The sequence below is a fragment of the Castor canadensis genome, chromosome 2 (assembly GCF_047511655.1).
Source record: "Castor canadensis chromosome 2, mCasCan1.hap1v2, whole genome shotgun sequence".
Classification (NCBI taxonomy): domain Eukaryota; kingdom Metazoa; phylum Chordata; class Mammalia; order Rodentia; family Castoridae; genus Castor; species Castor canadensis.
In genome coordinates, this window is record NC_133387.1 from 132,455,126 (window position 1) to 132,480,092 (window position 24,967).

At 47.7% G+C, this 24,967-nt stretch overlaps 1 protein-coding gene across 11 annotated transcripts; it reads right to left on the bottom strand.

Moving 5' to 3' along the window:
- Window positions 1-1,170: 1,170 nt before the first annotated feature.
- Rpap1 (RNA polymerase II associated protein 1) lies at window positions 1,171-23,415 on the bottom strand. 11 transcript variants are annotated; one of them, XM_074065711.1, is made up of 25 exons: window positions 23,359-23,415; window positions 16,683-16,911; window positions 16,273-16,421; window positions 15,985-16,074; window positions 15,247-15,367; window positions 14,511-14,732; window positions 13,204-13,383; window positions 12,068-12,183; window positions 11,697-11,795; window positions 10,667-10,768; window positions 10,316-10,483; window positions 9,651-9,833; window positions 9,398-9,532; window positions 9,146-9,316; window positions 8,481-8,638; window positions 7,911-8,069; window positions 7,569-7,770; window positions 6,956-7,065; window positions 6,498-6,693; window positions 6,165-6,317; window positions 5,843-5,985; window positions 4,534-5,371; window positions 2,013-2,189; window positions 1,805-1,864; window positions 1,171-1,702 (listed from the first exon to the last, which is right to left on the bottom strand). In XM_074065711.1, exons 2-25 carry the CDS (start codon window positions 16,861-16,863, stop codon window positions 1,553-1,555), a joined length of 4,263 nt encoding a protein of 1,420 aa, XP_073921812.1. In that variant the 5' UTR covers window positions 16,864-16,911; window positions 23,359-23,415; the 3' UTR covers window positions 1,171-1,552. The 11 variants fall into 11 exon arrangements, with proteins under 11 accessions (XP_073921812.1, XP_073921807.1, XP_073921806.1 ...); XM_074065706.1 differs by having other exon boundaries at window positions 16,683-17,436; window positions 23,313-23,409; XM_074065705.1 differs by having other exon boundaries at window positions 16,683-17,436; window positions 23,344-23,404.
- Between the last annotated feature and the right edge of the window lie 1,552 nt (window positions 23,416-24,967).

Sequence of the window (24,967 nt, forward strand, 5' to 3'; positions counted from 1 at the left end):
GATGCAAGTGCTTGTACTAACACCCTACTTAACGGCGGAGGTGGAAGAGCACTGCTGACACAGCAGCCTCAGCACCTGCAGTCCTGTGAAACGCAACTGCTCTGTAAACGGTAAGGCAGCGCTCCTCAGTTTGGGCCTCGAGGTGGCTTTGTGTATTGAGTCTTCAATCTTTGGCTCAAAATGCTAACTTTAAAGACTGAAGCCTCTGCTTAACATGAAACACCTTCTGAATACAAATTATAATAGCTACTCGGTAAAATTTTAGTGAATAATATTAGGTATAGTCACAGGTTTGGTTTTTTTTTTTTTTCCGTTTGAGACAGGATCTCACTGTGTGGCCCAGACTGAGCTTCTCCTGCCTCAGCCTCCTCAGTGCTGGTATTACAGGTATGCACCTGTAGAAACTCTGGTACCCTGCTCTACTTAACTCTGTAGACATTCTACCTTGAGGTGAATTTACTCCATAAGGTTGCTATAAACCAAGGGTTTTGGGGGTTTGGTTTTTTTGGTAGCACTGGAGTTTGAACTGAACTCAGAGCCTCATGCTTGCTAGGCAGGTGCTCTTACTGCTTGAGCCACTCAGTCAACCCCTTTTTGTGATGATTTTTTTTCAAGATAGGGTCTCAGGAACTGTTTCCCCTGGCTGGCTCCAACCACGATCCCCTGATCTCTGCCTCCTGAGTAGTAAGATTACAGGCGTGAGCCACCAGTGCCAGGCTAAACCAAGGGTTCTAGAATTGTGGTTGACCCTGGACGGCAGGATCAGTATCACTTTGGAATTCGTTAGAAATGCGAGTTCTTTGCCACATGCCAGACCTACTGACTGACTCTGGTGGTGGGATCTAGTGATCTGTTTTAAAACATTCTACCGGTGACTTTTGTCACATCAGCTTAAGAACCATTGCTATTCATAGGTGCAGTAGCTGCTTAATAAAACCGATTGAACTAGCTACTTAGGAGGTAGAGATCGGGAAGATTGGTGGTATGGGCAGCTACTGTACCACACTGAGTTTGGCATTTTCGTGGGTAGCAGCTGCTGGAAATATGGGAAAAGGACCATAAGTAGACTAGATGCCGGCCTCACTCACACCTATACTTCTATTAGACAGTCGAGAACACTGTTTCTGCCACTCAGGAGCTAGGACCCACATTCTTGCTGTGTAAAGTCAGTTCAAATCAGCCAGGAGACTAAAAAAGAATTTATTTCAATGCACAGCATAGCATCCATATACCCAAGCCCAAGCTGGGGAATGGAAGGTGAGGAAGGTACACGTAGATTGTCCTGTCCCCAAAGAGGGGATAAATAACTAAGTAAGTCACCTTTCACTCCTAACACAAGCCGTCAGAAGCCCCAGATCCTGAACTCCAGATATCAGGATGTAATGGTCAGGCTCATTCTGCTCCAAAAAAGCTCAAACAAGGCATTCTCAGGAAGGCAAGCTTCTGCTCCTTTGTTCCCTGCCTTCCCCTACGACGTGATGCCCTTCTGCCTGACCAGGCATCCATGGGTGAGCCCCAGAATGCATCCATCTCTCCATCCATAGCAACTGTCCTAGTTCTCTGATGCTACATTCTGGAGCACCCCTGAGGTCAGTCTCTGGAGATACTGCTGCCTCAGGGGAGGCAACTGGGAATACAGTTCAAAGCCCTCTGGAAGGCTGGAATTGGTAAGCTTATAGTGGAGGAGGTGCTGCCGGAGACCCTGCAGAAGGAAGAAATGTTACGAAGTCGGTAGTAAGATCCTGTTAAGGTCCCTGTCCCCAAACCCTCTTATCTCCCACCCTCCTAATGGTGCCAACCATACCTCATCTGCCAGCAGCCAAGTCTTCTGCAGCATATTCCTTCGGGCAGCCTTTACCTCATCCTAGGAGCGCAACAGAGAGAGGTGGCACTAAGCCAAGGGCTGGTAGCCACCACTGGCCTTGCTTGACTCTCATCTCTTCCCGAGCTGGCCCAGAGGCAACAAAATCACTAGCTCCCTTCCTCCCTCTGAAGATAGGGATGTAACTTACTGAACTCTTAGGGTCCTGGGAGAAGATGAAGCTATTGACATGAGCCACAGCCACGGCATAGAGCACAGGGCACCAACATGAGCGGAGGGTGCCAGTGACCAGCGTCCGGAAGTAGAGCTGAAGGAGGGCCAGGTTGTCTTCAGGAGGCCCTGTATAGCACTCCAGGGCCACAGGCAACTGTGACGGGAAGTGAGACAGGTGAGAGCGGAGTGAGGGTGGGAACTTGCTTTACTGGTCAAGGTGGATGGTTGATGCTCACATGAAACCAAATCATAAGGGCAGAAATCAGGCCTTGGAAAGATAGCCATCTTTCTTCTAGCACACGGACAGAGTTACAGCCAAAGAGCAGGGGTGTGGCTGTAGCTCAGTGGTAAACCACTTGCCTAGCATGAATGAGACCCTGGGTTCCATTTCCAGCATCACAAAAAAAGAAAACAAAATCAAAGAGCTGAAAGCAGAGGAAACTGGGAACCAAGAAGCAGTTGTTAATATCTACTGCCTGGCACTTCTTGTTTAATATACTTAAAGCATGTACATGTAGGTATATATACACACATGTATTTATGTATATATACATATGTGTATATATACATATGTATATATACACATATGTATATATATATATATATATAAAATTTTATTTTCTTGTGACACTGGCAATCAAACCCAGGGCCTCATTCATGCTAGGCATGCATGATCTACCACTTGAGCTACATCTTCAGCCCAAACTTAAAATTTTTAAAAGGTCATAAAGGAAGGGCCAAGTTATCTTTGGGAGCCCATGTATAGTATTCCAGAGACAAAGCTAACGGTGGCTGACAGAAGCTCAAGTGGTAGAGCACCTGCCTAGCAACTGCAAGGCCCTGAGTTCAAAACCCAGAACCACTAAAATGTCATATTCAGCTGCTTAATTACATTATAAAGTCTTTCAGTTTACATTCTTTGGACATATAATTCTCTTTCTAAAAAGTTTTTAATTCTACACAGAAATGATATAATAAACAAATATATAGAAACTTTGCTTCCAATGCTGTTTATCACAGTATTGCTTAAAATAGCAAAAAATCTGAAAAGATCTACAGTCTCTCAAGGGGTTCTGATAAGTTGGGGCACATATGCACAACAAACTTTATAATTTTTTAGGGGTGGAGGTGTGGCTCAGTGATAGAGCACTTGCCTAGAATGCACAAGGCCTTGGGTTCCACCCCCAGAACCACAAAAAAAATTAAACGTTGATTTCTTAGACTATTTAATGATATGAGAAATACTTATTATGTCATGTTAAATGAAAAAAACTCATTGTGCAGTGAGGGAAAAATATATATAAAACAGACTAGAAAAAGGTAAGCCAAAATCAAAATGGTTAACACTGAGCCATTGGGCACTGAGTGACCACTGGGCACTCAGATTATGGATGACTCTAACATTTTGTTTTGTCCTTGAGGTAGAATCTCAATCAGTAGTTCAGACTGGCCTCAAACTCTTTTTTTTTTTTTTGTACTGAGGCTTGAACTCAGGGCCTTCACCCTGAGACTCTCCATCAGCACTTTTGTGGAGGGTTTTTCAAGATAAGGTCTCATGAACTATTTGCCCAGGCTGGCTTTGAACCAAGACTCTCCTGATCTCTGCCTCCTGAGAAGCTAGGATTACAGACGTGAGCCACCAGCACCTGGCGGGCCTCAAACTCTTGATCTGTCTCAGCCTCCCAAGTAGCTGGAATTATAGACAACCACCTGCTTGCCTGCTGTAATGCTCTTTTTCCCTTTCTTTTCTTTTTTTTTGCAGTGCCTGGGAGGGAGCCCAGGGCCTTGTGCATGCTAGGCAAGTGCTCTACCACTGAGCTACATCTTAAGCCCTGCAATGTTCTTTTGCATTCCTAAAAATGTATTTACTTTTTATATAAAATATTTATAAATAATGCACTTATATTAAAAATTTAAACTGACCAGAATAAGTTATAATGAAAATAAAACCCGAATCTTTTTTTTTTGGCAGTACTGGGGGTTTGAACTCAGGGTCCAGAGACTGCTAGTCAGGTGCTCTACCATTTGAGTCATGACCCCAGTCCCTGGTCTTTCCCTTTTCCGAATCCTGATTTAACACACTCAGAATCTGAATAATTCAGAAGCATGTTTTTGTTTTTGTTTTAAGCAAACTTTTTTTTTGTTGGGACTGGGGTTTGAACTCAACTTGGTGCTTGCAAGGCAGGTACTCTTCAGCTTGAGCCACACAGCCAGTCCATTTTGCTCTAGTTGTTTTGGAGATGAGGTCTTTGGAACTATTTGCCTGGGCTGGCCTCAAACCATGATCCTCCCTATTTCAGGCTCCCAAGTAGTAGGATTACAGGCATGAGTCACCAGCACCTGGCTTTCGCAAACCTCTTATCTAGACTGTAGTACCTTATTAGCAAGAAGCTGTGCCTTGTTAATAATATGAATATCTACTATATGAAGCCCTTTTCATGGATTCTTCTAATCCCCTCAAAGCACCCAAAAGGTAAGCTGAGGAACCTGAGGCCCACCAAAGCTCTCCACTGCTCAAAACTGCCCCCGCGAGGCCAGTGCAGGGTGTCCTTGGCAGGACCTGTGGGGATAAGAAGTACCTGGGTCAGAGGTAGGCCCAGAGCTCTCAGAGCCCCCACATGATCCCCAAAGAGAGAGAGGCGCAAGGTGACGCTGAACCGACGCTGCAAGGGCAGGAGGACCAGAGCCCCGAAGAGGTGGTTCCCAAAAGAAACAGCCTCAAAATGGTCCAAGAAGCTGGAGTAGAGATCAGGGAAAGATGTCAGACCAGGAAGTGGGCAGTCCAGGTTGAGGCTTGGCAAGACTTGAGGCTGACAGAGTCGGGCTAGGAGGGCTGCCACCAGACACTGGATTGAGGTCTCTCGAAATAGCTCACTGTCCACCAGGAACACACACATGAGCCGGGCCAGGCGGGCAGCAGGAGGCACAGCCCACAGGGCCTCAGAGCGCCAGCTCTCCAGAACTAGCACCCACTGCAGGACCCGCATGGCTGGGCCCATGGTGTCAGTGGGAGGGAGTCCCGAGGGAGTGTCTGAAGCCTGGTGGTAGAGATGAATCAATGGCTGGAAGGGCCAGTCGGTGGGAAGCAGTGGCTCCTTAGGCACAGGCAGCAGCAGGGCTGGGACTCGCTGCAGCTCCCCTCTGTACAAGGCCTGGGAAGCCAGCAGGCTGGCTCGAGCCAGTGAGCAGTGGGTCAGGTAGCAGCTGCGGATGCTGGGGAGGTCCTGGCAGGCCTGAACAAGGAGAGCCCCTCGTCCACACGGAGGGTCTTGGCTGTTCCCTAAAGACAGTCCATCAGAGAAGTCAGCTGCTTCTGGACCCCCTGATGCACCTTCCCTGTAACAGAACCCAAAAGCCAAAAGTGAGAGCTGGAATCACATCCAGAAGGCTGGACCAGCCCTTCCACTTGGTGCTGTGTAGCAGTTAAGAGAATGGATGCTGGAGCCAGCTGCCAAGTTCACCTAGCTCTTCTGTACTTGATTTCTCTCAGTAAAACAGGGACAATAGCAGTAAAATACTTGAAATAAGGTAAATACCTAAGGGAATATCAGATACAGAGTAGGCACCCAGTAACCTTTACAAGCAAATAGCCAGCGTCTATACCATTTTTAGCCATACAACGCACTGAAATCTCACAATCACTCTCAGTGGTAGCCTCAGGTTCACCTTACTCGTGAGGAAACGGCAGCTCAGACAGGTTAAGTATAACCCAAAAAAGAGAGTCAAACCTAGTACTCAGGGCTGCTTTGTTAACAACCTCAACAGCGTCCAAAATGGCTGAGTTGATGTCCCCAACCCCAGACTTACGGGAGGAACTCCAGCCGGAACACACAGTTCAGCAGCAGCTCTTGGGCAATGTACTCACTTCCGGGCAGCAGCCGACCCAGCAGGGCCAAGGCCACAGCATGGTGGAGGGCAGCATTAGTGGCCAACACTGGCTGCAATATTGCCTGTGGGAAAAACAAAGCAGACAAAAGTGAGGAAGAGGACATACACATGGCAGAGGGCACAGATGAACAAATATGGAATAAAGTAGGAGCTGTATGGCTTGGCAGAAGCAGCACAGGTGCCAGAGAAGTAGGAAGGGTAATGGATTAGGGGTGCTAAACCCATGGACAGGGGGACCCACCGCTTTCTGGGCCAGGGAGAGCACCAGATATTGCAGATGGTTTTCATGGCGTAGGGCCCAGGCAGAGAACGGTGTGACGGGTGGGGCAGCCCCAGGAGCCACACATTGGAGGAGGTAGTTCTGGAGTCCAGGGGCAGCCAATACGGTGGCCAGCTGAGGAAAAGCAAATTTGTTCAGATCTTGAAATTGACTCTGATGCCTTCTGGGGCTCCCCAGTTGGCTGCTCCCTCCCAGCCACTCCTGCTGGCAGGAGAGGCCTCCCTTCCTGTGGACACCTTTCCCTTCTTTCTGACTTCTGTCATCTTGTCCCCTAACCAGGCACCCAGGGCTTACCTGACAACATAGCCCCTTGTGGATCCGGACCATGGTGTTGACAAGAGAGAGAAGGGCAGTAAGGAATGGGAAGGGTGAGGCTGAGCCAGCCAAACTGAGAGGGGGATAGCCTCCTGCACAGCCCAGTGACACAAGGCTGGGGAGAGCTTCACGGGCTGAAGTACAGGTCAGTGGATTGCAGAGAGGGGAGCAGTGCCTGTGGGTAGAATGGAGAATCTGAGGAGGCTCTGGCCTGATGTGCCACACTGGAAAAGGCCAGCAGGGGCTTGGCTGTGCAGATCAGTGCCCAGGTTCCTCAGAGCCCCACAGAGCTGCTGTTAGCTAGGGACTCAGGTTCCCCTCAGGCCTCTGGGAGATAGACCTCCCAGGTTCAGACCAGGGAGTTGGACCCTGGAATCCCACAAGGAGAGAAACTGCCTCCTCTCCCATCTCCCCTCAGCTGTACTCCTAGGACATACCTGAGGGAATCCCATAAGCTGGCCAGAGAGGGCTGACTCAGCAGTGGCAGCAACAACTCCTCTGATAGGTGTTCCATATCCTGAAGCCAATCTTCTGGGCACAAGGCTGGCTGGAGGACCAAGGAGCTCACTAAGCCGATGGACCAGGCCACCATTCTCTTAGCCCTGTCTACTCAGGCCAAGCCCACCATTCCCAGAGCCCCACAGAATCAGTATGGATATTCTGTAGTCTACCCTTCTGAAGGACAAAAGGCCCTGAGGCTACTCGGGTGCACAATGTCTAGGGTGCACAAAGAGAGCACAAGGCAGAGCTACTGCTGGGGGTCTCTGGTCCCAACCAACATGGCTCCTTGGAAGCTCCACTGGGATAAGGAGGTGGGAAGAGGAGGACAGGCAGGAGTTAAAAGTTAGAGTCTAGGGTTTGGGGTACCACTCAGTGTGGAGAACTAGTCTAGCACATGAGGCCCTGGGTTCCGTCTCCAGCAACGCACACACACATGGTGGAGGTAGGAAAAGGTGGGAATGGAGAGGCAGGAATGGATAGGTGGATATGGGAGGGGAACAAGTGGGTGGGATGCAGATGGAGGAAGGTAGGCAGGCAGCACTCACTCACCTGCTGGCTCCAGGCCTGGTAGTAGGCACCTAGGAATAGCAGGCAGGCACTGGGCACTGGGCCCAGAGCATTCCACATATCAGGTCTGGGCAGCAACTTCAAAGTCTGCCTTAGACATGGCTCCACGAGAGGCTGGAGTCCAGACACCTGTGCCCAAGTGATTGAAGAAGGGGTGGCTGGCACGTGGGTCTCAGCAGAATCACTGCAGAAGTGCCAAAAGGGCCACAGTAAGGGTCTGGCTCACTCGCCTGTGCTCCAGCCACTCTGCCTGTGGAGAGGTATTCCTGCCTGACTGGGGATTGCTAGGAGGATATCCCTGCTGGCAAACTCAGGGCAGCCTACCTGATAGGTTCATGGTAGGTGCTGCTGGCTGCCAGGGTCAGCTGGGTTAGAAGAGTGAACATGGAGGCCATCCTCTGCATGGACAGGGGCTGTGGGGAGTGGCTGCTGAGCTCTGTTGGCACAGCCTGCAAGGCCCGCATGAGCACTGGGTACAGCTCCCTGAGGAAGAACAATGACTGGCTGTCACTGGATGAAGGGAGATGAAGATGTAGAACATAAGGCATGGCCCTGTTTTGTGAAGGAGGATCCGGAGGAAAAGGCCCAGGCTGGGGTACTCTTGGAAGCCTAGGCCCTGAAAAGTGGGAAGGATGCAGCCCCCAATAGGGAATTTATATGTGATTTCACCAAGACACCAGTGCTTTTGTACACAAAAATGCAGTGAACCCAGATTTGTTTTCTCTTTCTGGCTGGTCCTGACCCCAGGCACTTCACACCCAGCAGAACGCCCTCTTCTTCATTCTTGGCCTCCTTCCAAGCTTGTGACCTCAAGCAAGGCTGAAGGGCCAGGCTGGGCCATAAGTGCAGAACTGAGGAGGATCTACAAGAAAGCTTCCCCCTGCTTCTCCTCACCTGTACAGGTCACCGCCCTGGCCATAGGATGCCGCCACAGCCCACAGGCGAAAAGCTTCAGTGCTCAGTGTCTCAGCTTCCTCAGGAGGCAAGACCAGTTCTTGGGGAGCCTCAGCTATGAAGCGGCACAGGCGGCTCCGAAGATCAAACCCACTCAACTGGAGGTGAGCAGAAAGTCTGGGAATCAGGGTCAGCTGGAGTCACACTAGTGTCAGGCTCTCTCACTAGGGAAGTGGGCTCAACTTGGCCTGTTCAAGCCTTTGTGGTACCACAAGGTTATAGCTCTGGGCAAAGGTCAAAGCACCTTGTGCTCTCTATTTCTCTTTTTGTAGCAAGCACTTGCTAAGTACTTTTTCTAAGCTACCTGGCTACAGGTAACAAATGCCTGTCTGTATGTGTCTTTTTTGGATCTGGGTTGGGAGCAGGGAGTATTCCTCCTGTACCCCTCCTCCCCATGTCCTGGGACCAGAGTATGCCTACAGGATGCACTAGGCTCTAGGTTCCTGCCTGGTGCTTTCTGTGGAATTTTTAAGCAACTGGACCAGAGAGAAAGAGGAAGATGGCATGAGCTAGCCACCCAGAGTTTAGGGATCATGCTTAGCTCCCAATCCAGCCTAGTCCAGTCCTGCCTCATGCCCCCACCTCTTGACCTGTGTCCTGCTCACCAGACGGGCAGCAATATTCCTACCAGCTGAGGCCAGGACCCTAAGTAGTTTCATGGCACCAGCACAGGGCACTTTGTGTAGGCTGGAAGTAGGCCCCATCCCCACAGGAGACCAGCTGGTGGGCAGGAATTCTCGAACTATGGTCTCTATCAGCCGAGGGCACTCCAGGACCTGTGGGAGACAGGAGGAAAAGGGAGGCAGGAAGGCTAAGGGTCAAGACCAGGCCACCTGAGGCTCTTTATCTATTCTCACCCTTGTGGCTGACTCCAGGGAATGCCGGGCCACACGGATGAGCACAGCCAGGATGTCAAGGACCACAGAGGGTCCTGGGCAGGTCACCTCCAGCACATAGCGTAGCCGAGGCAGCAGGTTGGTAGCCAGGAGCCCCTAGGGGTCGGAGAGAGAAATCCACTGCCAAATGTGGCTGAGCCCTGGGCCTTGATGACCCCTCCTCTCCAACACATTGCCCTCTAGGTCAGGGATAAGAAAGAGGCTTTCCTTCTACCTTGATGACATCATGTCGGGCCAGGTCAGGTGGAGGTCGGCCTTCTTCCTCAGGAGTCTTCTTTTTTGCCTTTTCTGTTGGAGGTTCTTCTTCCTCACCCTCTTCCTCCTTGTCTTCCTGGCTGGGCATCAGAGGGAACACTGCAGCTCCATGGTACCAAGAGAAGGTGCTGTCGAGGAGCTCCTGCCAGAGGACAAGTCAGGGATGGGAAGATGCAGAAGGACAGGAAACAGGTCTAGCGGTAGAGTAAAAGTCTCCCTCCCCCCATGAAGAGCAGAGAGGAAAGGCTTCTGGGCTCTAGGGCCTTAGGTTGGGCACTGGAGACTCATGCCTGTAAGCCTAACTACTTAGGAGGCTGAAATCAGGAAGATCAAGGTTTGAGGTCAGTTTGGGGAAATAGTTCTCAAGACCCCATCTCCAAAATAACCAGGACAAAAATGGACTGGAGGTGTGGCTCATGTGGTAGAGTGCCTGCTTTGCAAGTATGAAGCCCTGAGTTCAAACCCCAGTCTCACCAAAATAAAATAAAAGAAAGAAGACAGTGATGCTTGTGATGCTTGCCATCTCGTTCTTCATTCTGCCCATAAAGTCTTAGCAAAGGTGCATAGTCAGAATGAGAAGTAGGGCCCTGACACCTCCGAGCCGCATTCCTATCCCTGCTGTACCTCATCTCCAGGAGCCACCAGCAGAGCCCGAAGAGCCCGGATGGCAGCTGCAATGACCCCGTCTACTCTGTCATCCAGGGAGAAGCGTAGCAGGAAGAGGAAACCAGCATCCAAAAGGAGGCATAAGACACTGCCAACGAGCCGATCCCCAAACTCACCAGCCTGGGCCTGGGGACAAGAGGATAAAACTTTGCTGAAGACGCTGAAGTTATATAGAGTCTTTGCCCACCCACAACCATGCATGTGCTCCAATCTCAGACTGACCCACAGTGGAAAGGGCAAGAGGCGGGGAAACCTAAGGTTGTGGGGGTGGGATGGGTCTGGGTAGGAAGAGGTCAGCAGTCCACTTACCCTGCCAATGACCTGGGACAACACATGCAGTGCTAGCACTCTTTGCTGGGACACCTGGCTGCGGGTCAGGTGGAATAGTTCCTGTAGGGAGTACCCTGCTCTCTGGGGCAGGGATGAAAAATCAGAAAGAGCCAAGATGCAGGGCAGTGCCCCAAAATACATAGTAAGGTGTCAAGAGAAAGACAAAGGTAAGTAAGGGATGTCCCCCTGCTCCTGCTGTCATGGAGCCTCAACCTGGTAAAGAAGACAGGACATGCACACAAGTAACCATGGCGTAAGGGAGATGTGGGAGGAATGCAGTCATTGTTTAATTTGCAAGCGGCGGTGGATCTGGAAAAGTGATCTGGTTTCAATAAGCATGGAGTAAGGGTCCAGGCATTCCCTGGAGGCAAGCCCTGGAGGTCCTTGAGCACAGGGTATGTGGGGAGGAGTCAGCAGAGTGGTATGTCACATCAGGGTGAAGGATGCAGAGCAAGAGGGTCATCAGTGACAGCCTATGGAAGGACTTTTTTGTCTCCTTATTCTGTGACTCAAATTGAGAAGACAAACCTTCCAAGGCAAGGCAGAGCTTGAGCTGGGCCAGAGGAAGTCAGTATGGCAGCTCTATGAGGGATGGAATGGCCTGAAGGAGAACATGGAAGGCCTGGCAAGTGAGCAGACACTAGGGGCAAGGCCCTGATCCAGGGAGCACCATGGGGAGGTGACAGAAGTGGACTGGCAAGTTCCAGAACTGACCAGAATGCAAGTAGAAGAGGAACATCATTTTGAACCTAACAAACTGAGTGGATAGCAAGCATGAACTGGAACAGGGAATGTAGGAGGTCAAAGGCAACTGACAGGGCTGGCAGAGTGGCTCAAGTGGTAGAGTGCCCACCTAGCAACCGTGAGGCCCTGAGTTCAAAACCAAGTACTGCCAAAAAGAAAAAGAAAAAAGGCCCCTGACAAGAGGTCCTTTTCCACACAGTTAGTTGTTAGTTGTTAAAAGCACTTGCGAAGAGCTGTCCAGTCTTCTCTGAGTTCCATTTCTCACCTCTGCCTCCTCTCCATGATGGTGCAGGCCCAGGTAGGTGGGTAGGTCCACATCAGGGGCCAGGAGCTCTCCCTGAAGACTGAATCGGGCCTGCATTCTCTGATGGGAAGAAAAAGAAAACAAGACTCAGGGCAGCAGCAACTACCCTGTACCTACTCAAGTTTTATCTAGGCCTCTTAGGACTTTGGTTCTGACTGGAAATGGAGCTCATGTGGCCTTAGGACCAGGCAGAGTGATGGGAGAGGAGGGTGGCAACAAAGGAGAGTTGTTTCCCAAGCTCTGGGGAAGAGAAGGGCCTGAGTTCTGGGTGCAAGAGCAACAGCCCCACTCTCACCCTACCCCACACCAGTGTGACAGCTGGCTCTCCTCACCTCCTGTGTCTGCTGCCGCCGGAGTGGGGGCAGGTCCTGGGTCCAGTGCAGCTTCTCCAGCTCTACAGTGTCCATATGTAGCCATTCTTTGTGAGGGGTCATGGGCAGTGCCAGAACTGGAGAGATGGACGCATGATAATATTCCCTAAGATGCTCAGCTTATTAACCCAAGGAGTTCCAGTCAGCAGACAGTGGCTGCCAAGTCCCACTGTCTCCCAGAATCCAGCAGCTTCTACTCTCAGTTATGGCTAAGTGACATGGCCTGAAGCTGGAATTCCTGGGAACTGTGTGAATATCTCAGCTACTGTAGATATACCCAGACCTGGCTATAGCTCTTTGCTGAGTTCAAGGATTTGTTGGGAGAAGAAAAGAGTAAGAAAGAAAGAGAAGAGAGAGGGAAAGAGGAACAGACTAGGGAGAACTACATAGACCAGGGAAAGCACAGCTGTCCACTCTCTAGTACCAACCCTTTGAAGGAGCCAGGGAATAGGAACAATGGGAGGGGGAGGCTATACAGCTCCAGGGGGCAGGATATGAACTCCCCAACATCCTCTTCCTTCCTCACCCCTACCCCTACCCAACCTGCCCTGCTAGCCCAGCACTCCTCAGGCAGCAGGAGGTTCTTGGCTGTTGTAATTCAATTTCTCCTTTTGTTAATCCCTAATGGAATAATCTAGTTTCTGGGAAATGAGTGCTTCCACTGGCCTCTACTTTGAGTCTGGCATGTCTATAGACCTTTGTCAAACTCCTCCTCTCCCATCACCCTGGCCCTTCCATTTCTCCCAACACAGAGAAGCAGCAGCAAGAAATGTAGGATGGACAGAACCAGAGCTGGGTAGCTGTAGCAAGGGCAGACGGTCTGCCCAGGGAGGGAGCATTCAGCTGTCACGTGCTGCCTCTTACCAAAGCACAGAGGGAAGGAGCAATAACAGGACAAGAAAACAGGAAGCATGTGCAGGAAGAAGATGGGCATCAGCAAATGAATCCTGATTTGAGCCAATTTAAGGGCACTAATGAGGATTAACGTTCCAATTTCAAGGGCAGGGAAGCTTCTCTGTTCCCCATCCGCCAGGCCCATGAGGAAGGGCTCTTTTCTCTACTTTCTCCCACCAAAAGATAGTCCCTCTCCTCCAAACCTGGGGCTTCTGGCTCCAGCTTGTCCTCCTTCCTGGATTCACCAGCCAAAGCTGACATGATGGGCTCTTCTTTGGTGACATGAATTGAGGGTCCTCCTGGCCTCTCCTTCTTGGTGGCCTTCTCTCCTGCTTGCTCACAAGTGTGGATGTGAGATCTCAAGAAGGCAACCAGGCTGGGGTCTAGAGGCGCGGGAGGAGAGAGAATGAGATACTCCCAGCTTCCTATAGACCTGGCACCTGCTGAAAGCTGCTTGCCTCTGAGTGCCAAGGAAAAGGACAAGATGAGCTGCTTCCCAGGCATGGCCTGGGCCCCCTGTGCTCTCTAATGCCCCTTCAATGACCCTGCCTTTTCATACCTGTGGAGTCTCTGGGGCCTGACTGCACCCCCTTCCCTCTATCCTTCACAGTCCTCTGGCCCAGGTTCCTATACTTGACCCCAATGTTTGCCATCAGGTCAGAGGTCCACAGTAAGTGGCTGTGGAATAAAAGAATGACTGCTAGCTAGGCCAAAAGAGAAGGCATTTAGTGGAACGATTTCCTTCACCAGTTTATGTATGCACTTACCAAAAATCTAATATATATTATATAGGTGCTAGATAAACAGTAGGGAATAAGACTGACTAGGTGTCCAGTGTTCTGATGAACAGAAGAAACTAAGAGGGAGATGAGGCATGCCAAGTATCATACGTATAACAGAACATACTTCAGTTACATTAGAGTATGTCTATAATAAAGCAGTGTGTACTACAGCAGGTAGCACAGTAATACATAGCACAGTGGTTGAGAGGGCCTCCCACATTTAATCCTACTTGTGTTTAAATCCCGTATGTAGGGCTGGGGACAGAGCTCAATGGCAGAGCACATGCCTTTCATGTGCAAGGCCCAGCAAAATGAAGTGAACATCACTTCCTTGTAGGAGTAGTTTAAGGACAAAATAGAAGAATGCATTAGTCAGGTGCCAGTGGCTTACACCTGTCATCTTAGCTACTTAGGAGGCTAAGATTGGGAGGATTGTGGTTCAAGGCCAGCCTGGACAAATAGTTCGAAAGACCTCATCTCCAAAATAACCACAGAAAAATGGAATGGAGATGTGGCTTGAGTGGAAAAGCACCTGCTGCTTTGCAAGCTTGAAGCCCTGAGTTAAAATGCATGAGGCCCTGAATTAAATTCCCAGCACTGCAAAATACATACATACATACATAAAGTATATACATAAAATAAAAGTAAGAATAACTCAGCTGAGCACCTTCATCAACAGTGGCAGGCCCTCCCAGCCCAGTCCCAGCAGGAAAGTCTGGCCCTCATACCGAGCTGAGCCAGCAACTGCTGCTGCTCCTGCAGGATCTCCTCGGCACTCATGGCTTGCAGTCTTGCTACATTCTCTTCATGAATGGTCTGGGCTTCCTGTTCAGCCTCCTGGCCCCTGAGCCCCTTCCCTGTGATCACATGGGGTCCCTGGAAGCTATGGCTGCTCCCTGGAAGCTGGCTGCCCTTGTCTCTAAGGGTGGGTGCCTCAAAGGTCACAGCACCTGGAAGAAGACTATGTTCAGTTTCATTGCCTGCCCTCCTGACTCTGCCTGGACTTTCTGGCCCTCTTCTATACGGCTATTAGCCAAAGGCCCCAGAGCTTTCCTGGGCAGAGGGGAGACCCCACTGGGTCTGGCAAAGAACTCCAGGCACTCTGAGGAGGGCTGTGATAGCTATTCACTTACTTTTTCTCTAAGACTTATATGAAAAAAATTTTCCTCAGAAACATCCTAGTTTCGTTTTTTTTTTGGGGGGTTGGGGGAGAAGGACTGGGGTTTGAATTCAGGGCTTCCTCAAGGATGACTTTCTCTTGAGATGGCTCAAATGTTTCTCTCATTTGAGGCAGGGAAGACATATGCAAAACTGATCTTATGATGGTGTTTTCTAAAAAGGCCAAGCCCAGGGTCTGGGCACATAGCTTAATGGCAGAGCACAGGCATGAGGCCCTGGGTTCGATTCCCAGTACCACAAAAAGAAAAAATCCAAGTCCAAGTATCTTTAGCTGCAGCAGCTCACCCTCTGGTGGGTTCAGGTTGGGCACAACTTCCCCAACCAATGGGGTCCTTCCTTCAGACATCCTCCTTGCTGCGATCTCCTGGGCAAAGATGCTCCTCTTACCAGATGCTGCTGGCTTCCCCTACAGAGCAAAGAAAAACCCAGGTTACTGACACCTATCCACTCTACCTCAACTCCCTATACCAATGTCTAGAAGTCACAACCCTAGTCCTCAGAAAAAGTAGGGCTTGGGCTGGGGGTGTAGCTCAGTGGTGAGCACCTACCTAGCATGTGTGGCCCTGGGTTCAAGATCCCCAGTACCTCAAAAAACAAAACACAGGGCTGGGAGTGCAGCTCAAATGGTAGAGCACCTGCCTAACAAACACAAAGTCCTGAGTTCAAACCCAGTATTGAAGGAAAAAAAAAAAAAAAAAACCCACACAAAACAAAAAGTAGGGATGTAGGGAAACACAGATCTTGAAATGTGACAAACTTTGGTTGAAGTCCTGGCTCTTTTGCCTATTAGATATCTTTAAGGGTCTCAGTTTGATTATCTGAAAAATAGGGACAATGACAGCTACATTACAGGTTGTCCTGAGGATTAAGTGAGGTACTGTGTAATGCTTGGCACATTGCTGCTTTAGAAATGCAACTACTGGACTGCTTCTATTGCCAAAATTATGTACCTGGAAAAGATGCACTCTGAGACACACTTGACTGTCTTCTAAGCACCATCGTTACCCCTACCTACCTACCTACCTGTCTCTCTCGTGAGCGATGGAATACTGGGGGAAAAGCAACACCACTGGGCACAGGCAGATTGACCACCACTGAACTTGTATCTCGTTCCTGTGGCAACAAAGCACAGAGAAGTAAAGAGGCAGAGACTTCCCCATGCTGGCCCCTATCCCACCTGGCAGCCAGTGTCAGTGATTCTAACCCAGCCTCCACCCTGACTGCAGAGGAGAAAGTCCATCTTTCTGAAGCCCCCCAAATATCCTGGCTGCCCTAGAACAACCCATCCCATCCAGAAAGGGTGGGACGCACAATAATCTTAGTCAAGACAGCAGTGATGTGCTGGTCATGCCTGCTCAGCCTCTCTTCAGGGTCCTCATCCTGAGGCAGGGGGCAGCCAGGGCTGGGCCTGGCTCTCTTTGGGGGAGCAGGAACCAAAGCTGGGGGTGAGTCTGGGAGATCTGAAAGAAAAAACCAAGATGTGAGGATACTCAGACTTTCCCTGGAAGCCATGGAAACTGAGGGTTGTGGGCAAATAAAATAAAAGCAGCTGCCTTGGTTAAGATATTTAACCTCATCAAGCCTAGGTTTCTTAATCTACAAGATGAAGCAACAGAGGCTAGGCAGTGTTTGCAGTAATGATGGGGCAGAACCTCAGGATGAGGACAAGGGAGGCTCGAGACTGTCCTCTCCCTCTCAACCTCATATGTGTAGGCACTCACTGTCAAGCATCACCACATCCCGACCATCCTGTAGCAGGGGCTGGTCCAGGTCAGCATCACCACTTCGCCTGCTTCCTTTCTTCACCAACTGCACGGCTGGGGCTGCTCCAGCTGCGAGAAACTGATTCTGGAAGCGCAGCAGGTCCACCTCGGACTCCCCCGGTTTTGGTCTGGACAGCATCTTGATGCTTGAGCTGCCTCTCTGATACAGCTCCTTTCAGCCCTGTTTCTGTGGTGTGGAGAGTCACCCTCATTCACCGAAAGCAATAAAGATGATGGGGCCGCTGCCACAAAGCCGATTCTCTAGCATGCAGCAGGGAAGATCCTTGTTTTCTGTGGGTTTGAGTGAACTCCATCCTCCTCATTCATACCTTATACCATCCCCTCCCTCTTCAGCACTACCTGGGAGTCATCAGCCTAGGAAAAATACTTATAGACAACTTAGGTTGTTTGCTATCTGGTTGGGGGCATGGCTCCAGTAGTATAGTGCTAGCTTAGCATGAATGAGGCCCTGGGTTTAATACCCAGTACTACCAAAAAAGAGAAAAACAAACAAACAAACAAAAAACACATAGTGGGGCGCCAGTGGCTCATACCTGCAATCCTAGTTACTCAGGAGGCAGAGATCAGGAGGATCGTGGTTCGAAGTCAGCCCAGGCAAATAATTCTTGAGACCGTATCTCAAAAAAACTTATCACAAAAATAGGGCTGGTGGAGTGGCTCAAGGTATCAGCCCTAAGTTCAAACCCCAGTACTAAAATAAATAAATAAATAAATAAATAAACACACAAAAATCATTTATATATCTATACACTAGCAAAAAACAACTAGAAAATGGAATTAAGAAAACAATTTTAGCCAGATATGGTGGTACACACTTATAATCCCAGCACTTGGGAGGCTGAGGCAGAAGGATTGTGAGTTGGAGGCTAGCCTGGGCTACATAGCAAGACCCTGTCTTAAAAAAAAAAAAAAAGCCCACTGAAAACTATAAAACAATTTACAGCTCATGAACTGGAAGACTTAGTATTATTAAGAAGGAAACACTTCCCAAATTTGCAGATTCAATGCAATTCCTATCAAAATTCCAACTGTCCTTTTTTTTTTCTAACAGAAACTGACAAATTGACTAGTTGACTAGCCCAAAAACTCTTGAAAAATAACCAAGTTGGAGGGCTCACACTTCCTGATTTCAAAACTTCTACAAAGCTATTTAAGTCAAAACTGTATGCTTCTAGCATACATATAGGTCAATGTTGTTCTTTTGCATCTGTGGTCAACTGATTTTCAACAAGGATGAGAAATGAGGAAAAAGTAGGCTTTTCATCAAATGGTATGAGGGCAACTGGGTATCCACATACAAAAGAATGATGTTAGCTAGACCCCTATCTCATATCACATATAAAAGCTAACCGAAAATGGATCAAAGACCTATATGTATGAGCTACAATTATATTGGTTAATTATTCTGGTTCAAAAGTAACTAAAGAAAAGACAGATAAGTTAAACTTGGATAAAATCAAAAACTTTGGTTGTTGTTTTCTGAGATAGAGTCTCAATATGTAGCCCAGAGATCTTTCTGCCTCTACCTCCTTAGTGCCAAGATTGCAGGCTTCCATGTCCAGCTAAAATTAAACTTTTATGAATCAAATGTCATTATCAAGAAGGTGAAAAGGCAGGGCCTAGGGGTGTGGCTCAAGTGGCAGAGCGCCTGCCTAGCAAGTATGAGGCCCTGAGCTCAAATCCCAGTACCACCACCAAAACAAAAGGAAGTGAAAAAACAATTTACAGAACAGAAGAAATATTTACAAGTCACATAACTGATAGAGAACTTGAATCCAGAACACATAAAGAATTCTTGGCTGGCAGAGTAGCTCTAGTGGTAGAGCACCTGCCTAGCAAGCATGGGGCCCTGAGTTCAAACCCCAGAACTACCAAAAAAAAAAAAAAAAAAAAACCCCAAACTTATAATAATTTAACAATCAAAAAACAAATAACCCAATATAAAAATGGGCCAAGATTACAATAAACATTTCATCAAAGAGGATATAAACGTAGCCAATAAGCTCATGATAGGTTGTCCATCATTAATAATCATGGAAATGAAGATCAAGACCACATGGTTGGATACAGTGGTGCCAGCCTGTGGTTCCAGCTACTAGAAGGCTAAGGCAGAAGGGTTGCTGGAACCCAGGAGTTTGCTACTAATCTGGGCAACACATAAGACCCCATGGCACGGGGGGGGTGGGGGGTGGCCCAAATAACATATACACATGTAAGTAAATGTAAAAATGATAAAATTACAAAAATAAGAAAATCCTAACACCTCATTAAAGGGTACTGATGGAAACTGAATAAATTTCTAAAAAAGAAAAAAAGACCCCATCTCAGAAAACAATAAAATAAAGCAAAACAAAATCAGAACCATAATGAGAGTGGTGTGTGTGAGTGCGTGTGCATGCATGTATGTGTCTCAGTGGTGAATGCTATACTAAGCAGGTAAAGCACAAGGCCCTAGTTCAATTCCCATCACCAAAAAAATAAATAAACCACCACAATGAGATGTCACTTCACACCCACGAAGGAGGCTATAATTAAAGAAGGAGGGGGAAATAAAAAATAACAAGTGTTGGCTAGGGATGTTGAGAAACTGGCACCCTCACACAATCCTGGTAAATGTATGAGGGTGCCAATGTAAAATGGTGCAGTCACTGTGGAAAACAATTTGGCGGTCTCTCAAAAAGTTAAACATAGAGCTACCATATGACACAAAAATTCAACTCCTTGGTATACACCAAAGAAAAATGAAAAACCTAAGTTCACAAAAAAAACCATGGAGGCAACATAAAAGTCCATCAGCTGGTGAGTGGACCCACAAAATGTTGTCTAGCTACACAATACAATACCATTTGTCAATAAAAATGAAATTCTGATACATGCTACAACCTTGATAACATGCTGAGAGCCAGTTACAAAGGATCTTATAATGTATGACTATGTGAAATGTCTGAAACAGGCAAATTCACAGGGATAGAAAGCAGATTCATGGTTGCCAGGGGCTAGGTGAGTTGGAAGAAAGAGTATCTTTTAAGGGGTATGGTAATTCTTCTTGAGAAAATGAAAATCTTCTTGTTGGTTGCAACCTAGAGAATATACTAAAAGCCACTGAATTGTATACTTTAAAATTGTGTGTTTTATGGTGTGTGAATTACATCTCAATTAAAAAACAAAAAAATCTTAGACTGTCTAAACAAAAACATATCTGCAAGCTGGCTCACTAGGGGAGGCCTCCAAGTTCGATGACAACAATAAAATTATCATTATGCTAGGTGTGGTGGCACACACACATAGTACCAGCTATTTGGGAGGAGAAAGGAGGATCACTTGAACTCACAGGTTCAAGATCATTTTGGGCAACATACCAAAGTCCTGTCTCAAAAAAAATTATCATTGTTGTTACTGTAGCTAACACTTTTTGAGCACTTAGGATAGGCCACATACTGGTTAAGCGCTTATCCCATATTCTTTCATTTGATCCTCACAACAACCACATGAGGTAGTTACAATTATTATCCCCACTTGATAGCTGAGGAAAGAGGGGTGCTAAGAACGTGAGTCATTTGCCCAAGGTCTCAGTCAGCAAGTGACAGGACTAGGAAGCTTATGGTCTTGCCATTATGTTCTGCTGCCTAGTGCTGCATGGTACTTGGGTGTCCTGAAGGTCTGGAATGGTGGGGGAGACGGGGGACACTGTAAAGAAGCTCTTAAAAAGCAAAGGCTGGAGTTACATTAGGGTCCCTCATTAGGAACCGTGACCTTTGGGGTCGAATAACTGCTTGTTGGGAAAGGCTGTCTGGTATAGGATATTCAGCAGCAATCCTGGCTTTTACTAACTAGATACCCTTAGCACACCTTCTCCCCAATTGTAGCAAGCAAAGCTGACTCCATACATCACCAAATGTTCTCTCAGGGAAAAAAATCACCCCCAGTTGAAAACTACTAAACAGACCTTAAAGGGATGACAGTCCTCCACACAAAGGGACAGCTGAGCAAAGGTGTGGAAGCAGGGAATAAACACATGAGAGTGTTTGATGAGCCATCTTCTAAAAGCTGAATGGGCAGGAGTAATAAAAGTACAGCGTATTTCCTTACAGCTTCTTCACCCACTTCTAAGCAGTATCAGATCTAATAACTAGGTTAGCATTGGAAACATCCCCAACAGATGGGCTAAAAGGAGTAGAAATGGCAAAATAATCACATGAAGGTGTGATTTTTTTAAGAACAGTATCAGCAGGCATGGTGACTCACACCTGTAATCCCAGCTAGCCACCAAGGAGGCAGAGACTGGGAGGATCAGAGTTCAAGGCTAGCCCTGGTAAAAAGTAAAGAAGACCCTATCTCAACAACAACAAAATAAAAAACATGGGCATGGCGGAATACACCTGTCATCTCAGCTATAAAGGAATCCTAAGTAGGAGGATCTTGGTCCAGGCAGACCCAAGGAAGAATGAGATTCCATCTCAAAAAAGAACCAAAGCAAAAACAGCTGCGGTGTGCTTCAAGTGGTAAGCACCTGCCTAGCAAGCATAAGGACCTGAGTACCAAAAAGAAGAAGGAAAAAGAAGAAAGGAAGGAAGGAGGAAGAGGGAAGGAAGAAAAGGGAAGAAGAATAATCAAAGGGCCAGGTGGGATGGCTAAGGCCTGTAATCTGAGCTACTTGGGAAGTAAAGATAGGAGACTGCAGTTCAAGGCCAGTCCAAGCAAAAAGTTAGTGAAACCCTATCTTAAAAAAACAAGCTAGACTTGGTAATACACATCTGTAATCCTGGTTACTCAGCAGGCAAAAGTAGGAGGATCACAGTCAGAGGTCCAAGCTGGGCAAAAGCACAAGAACCTATCTGAAAAATAACTGAAGCAAAAAGGGCTGGGGGGTCTGGCTCAAGTTGTTGAGTGTGTAGCAAAGGCCCTGAGTTTAAACCCCAGTGCCACAGAACAGTGGTACTCTTACTCTGGCAGAATGGTGTACTAGTGGCTGTAAATGCAAAGAAACAGGAGGCAAAACCTACTTTCTGGGTTCAAGTTTTCTGGGGAGACAGAGACCAACCCAAAATGCTGAGGCTTTTAATAATTTCCCATTTCATTCTCTCTTCTCACAAGCCAAGAAATTCCAAAGGTTTGTAGTTTAAATGACATTTCCCAGATTGTAGAAGTCTTCCTTTGATCAAACGACACACCCCAATTTGGGGTAAGGAGATTTGGTAACTTCACATATACATTAAAAACACAGTAGCCAGGCAACAGTGGTTCACACCTATAATCCTAGCTAACCAGGAGGCAGAGATCAGGATCGCAGTTTGAGCCCAGCCCTGGCAAATAGTTTGAGAAACTTTATCTTGAAAATACCCAACTCAAGGGCTGGTGGAGCAGCTTAAGCCGTGGAATGCCTGCCTAGTAAGCATGAGGCCCTGAGTTCAAACCCCAGTACTGGTAGAAAAAAAAAAAAAACAAAAACCAACACAAAAAAGAGCTGGCAGAATGGCTCAAGCAGTAAGACAGCCTACCTAGTAAGCATGAGGCCCTGAGTTCAAACCCCAGTACCACAAAAAAAAAAAAAAAAAAATTTAAAAACTGCAGTACACCACAGAAAACTAGTACGACAGAGGTGGGAAAAATCCCTAATGGTTAAAAATAGGGCTGGACAGCAGGGGGGAGAAATGAACCAAGCCTTGTATGCACATATGAATAATAAAAGAAAAATGAAAAAAAAAATAGGACTGGACAATGAGGAGGGAGTCAGGGTGGTGATAGGCAGCAGCTTTGGAATCAATAGGTCAGAAATCAAATCCCAGCTCCACTACTTACAAGCTGTGCAAAATTGGTCAAGTTATTTACAATATCCAAAGTCCAGTTTCCAAAACTGTAAAATGTGGATAATAGGTACTACAGAATAGGAATTTTGTGGATTTAAATAACTATGCATGGCCGAATGCTGGTGGCTCATGCCTGTTAATTCTAGCTATTTGGGAGGCTGAGATCAGGAGGATCGCGGTTCGAAGACATCACGGCCAAATAGTTCTTAAGACTCCATTGAAAAAAACCCCAAAAACAGCGCAAAATGGTCTGGTGGTGTGCCTCAAGCGGTAAAGCGCTTGCAAAACAAGCACATATATACATATATATCAATGCACACAAAGCACTAACCACAACACCTCAATAAATGATAGCAATAATTGTACATGAATGTATTTCTTCACCAATTCCAGGGCAGATTTGCTCAAATCTAATCTGTGCTAAAAGCAATAACGTCTTGAACTACAATAAGGATGGTTCTTAGAGAATGACTCGAACGCACAGGGCTAACATTGGACCAGTGGGTTTTCTCGGATTGCCAACAGGATCTGCCCCGAGTCAGGTCCCGCCACTGTCCCTGGGGTTCTAGTTAAGCGTCCTGGACCACCCGCGTCAGCCACCAGAGATCACCAAGTCTCAGCCTTGGCTGCCAGTGATGAAGGGCTATGCCTGAGATCTATCCGAAGAGGCCGCAGCCGCTCCCGTACAGATCACAGACCCTCGGGCAGGTTATGGCAAAGGAACCGAGCACCCTGTCCACTGGCACCTCCGCCGAGTCACCTGAAGCCCGTCCCTCCAGCCGGCCACCTACTAGCTCGAGGCCCACCTGGGCGCCACCATCTTGCCCCGCTGGTCCGCCCTTCCGCCGCGGCTTAGGGTTCCGCTTCCGCTCGAAGCTCCGCCCAGATAGGGGGCGTGGCTCTAAGCCCTGCGGCCGCCCGCTGAGTACCAATCTAGCGGTGACCCATCCTACATAGCTCTAGGCTTTCCGAACACTCAGTCTTTTGATGTATTGCAGGTACAGGCCCTTCTACAGGAAAACAGCCAAAGCAGGAGCGAAAGATTCACCAGACGTCCCTCACCTGTCACCAGCCCGCATAACCACATCCATATACCCCAGTACCCGCGCCCACACCGATGTGACCTTGCCTGTGTGTTTATGGTTGAGCAAGAAGGTAACATAAGTGTTGCCCAAAGAAAGCAACACTGATCGAGAGACTGCAGGAATGGTGAGAAGAAAACAGCCTCATTGTCAAGGGTATCACCTTCCCAAGAATCTTGCCTTAGTTCATGCTAGTCTCCCTTCTTGGAAATCCCCCTTGTTTTCCCTGCCACCCCCTGCCCACAAAGTCTTTCTGTTCTTTAAAGTCAAGCCAGTCAACTCACTGAACATGGACTCGCCTAGAGTCTTATCTCCTGCATCAAGCACGTGCATGGCATGCTGCAGTTCTTACTGGTTACCATTTCATAAGGTAGGACCTGTTCAGCTGGATGTGGTGGCGCAGGCCTGTAATCCCAGCACCAAATAGTGAGCCCCTATCTCAAAGATGGGGTGTGTGTGTGTGTGTGCACAGCCGTGGCGTGGTCCAAGCGGTAGAGTGCCTGCCCCTAGTGTGAAGCCCTGAGTTCACACTCTAGTACCAAAAAAAAAAAAAAGAAATTGTCCTGTTCCCTAGAATAGACTGGAAGCATGAGGGACCTTATTCTTTGCCTCCATAATGCCCAGAATGCAACATATCACCTTTCACATAAGTGAACCTTAGGAAATTACTGCTTGATTGAGGCCATCTTAGGGCAACCAGTGTTAGTCCAGTGGTCTCTCATTTTAGTAGATACCAGAATCACCTGGAGGGCTTGTTAAGCTCTTTTACAAGTTCAGTAGTAGAGCATTTGGCCAGCATGGGTGAAACCCTTCATTTGATGCCTAACAAGGAAACAAAACAGAAAAACTCACAGTTTCTGATTTAGTCTGTGTCTAGTAGGAGCCAAGAGTTTGTGCTTGTAACAAATTTTCAGGTGATGCTACTGGTCCACCACTACATATATTCTACATATATACAGAATCCTTCTCAGGTTCTTTTGACCTCAACCACAGTAGTTAATTTCATTTACTAAGATTTAGCTAAACTTGAGGTCCCAAAGAGTACTGGACTTGGTCAGCAGTTATGAGGATAAAGAAGGAGAAGTGGGCCAAAAATGCAGGATGAATGATAGTAGAAAATTTATCACTTGCAGGGCTGGAGATGTAGCTCAGTGGAATAGTGTTCCTGAGAGAGAGAAAGAGAGAGACAGAGACACAGAGAGACAAAGATACAATTAACCAAATCCAGACTGTGGAAGACTGTACAAATGACCCAGTTTCATCTATAAATTTCATGTCCAGGAAAGAAGAGAGAACTTCTTATTGATTTAAAAATGACTGATGAACTGGAAAT

Coding starts and splice junctions, on each gene's coding strand:
- Rpap1 (XM_074065711.1), bottom strand. CDS start 16,863: ATGCTGTCCAGACCAAAACCGGGGGAGTCCGAGGTGGACCTGCTGCGC. Junction 8,070..8,480: donor CAGGGCGGTGACCTGTACAG/GTGAGGAGAAGC, acceptor GTTCTTCCTCAG/GGAGCTGTACCCAGTGCTCA. Junction 2,190..4,533: donor TTGAGCAGTGGAGAGCTTTG/GTGGGCCTCAGG, acceptor TTCCCGTCACAG/TTGCCTGTGGCCCTGGAGTG.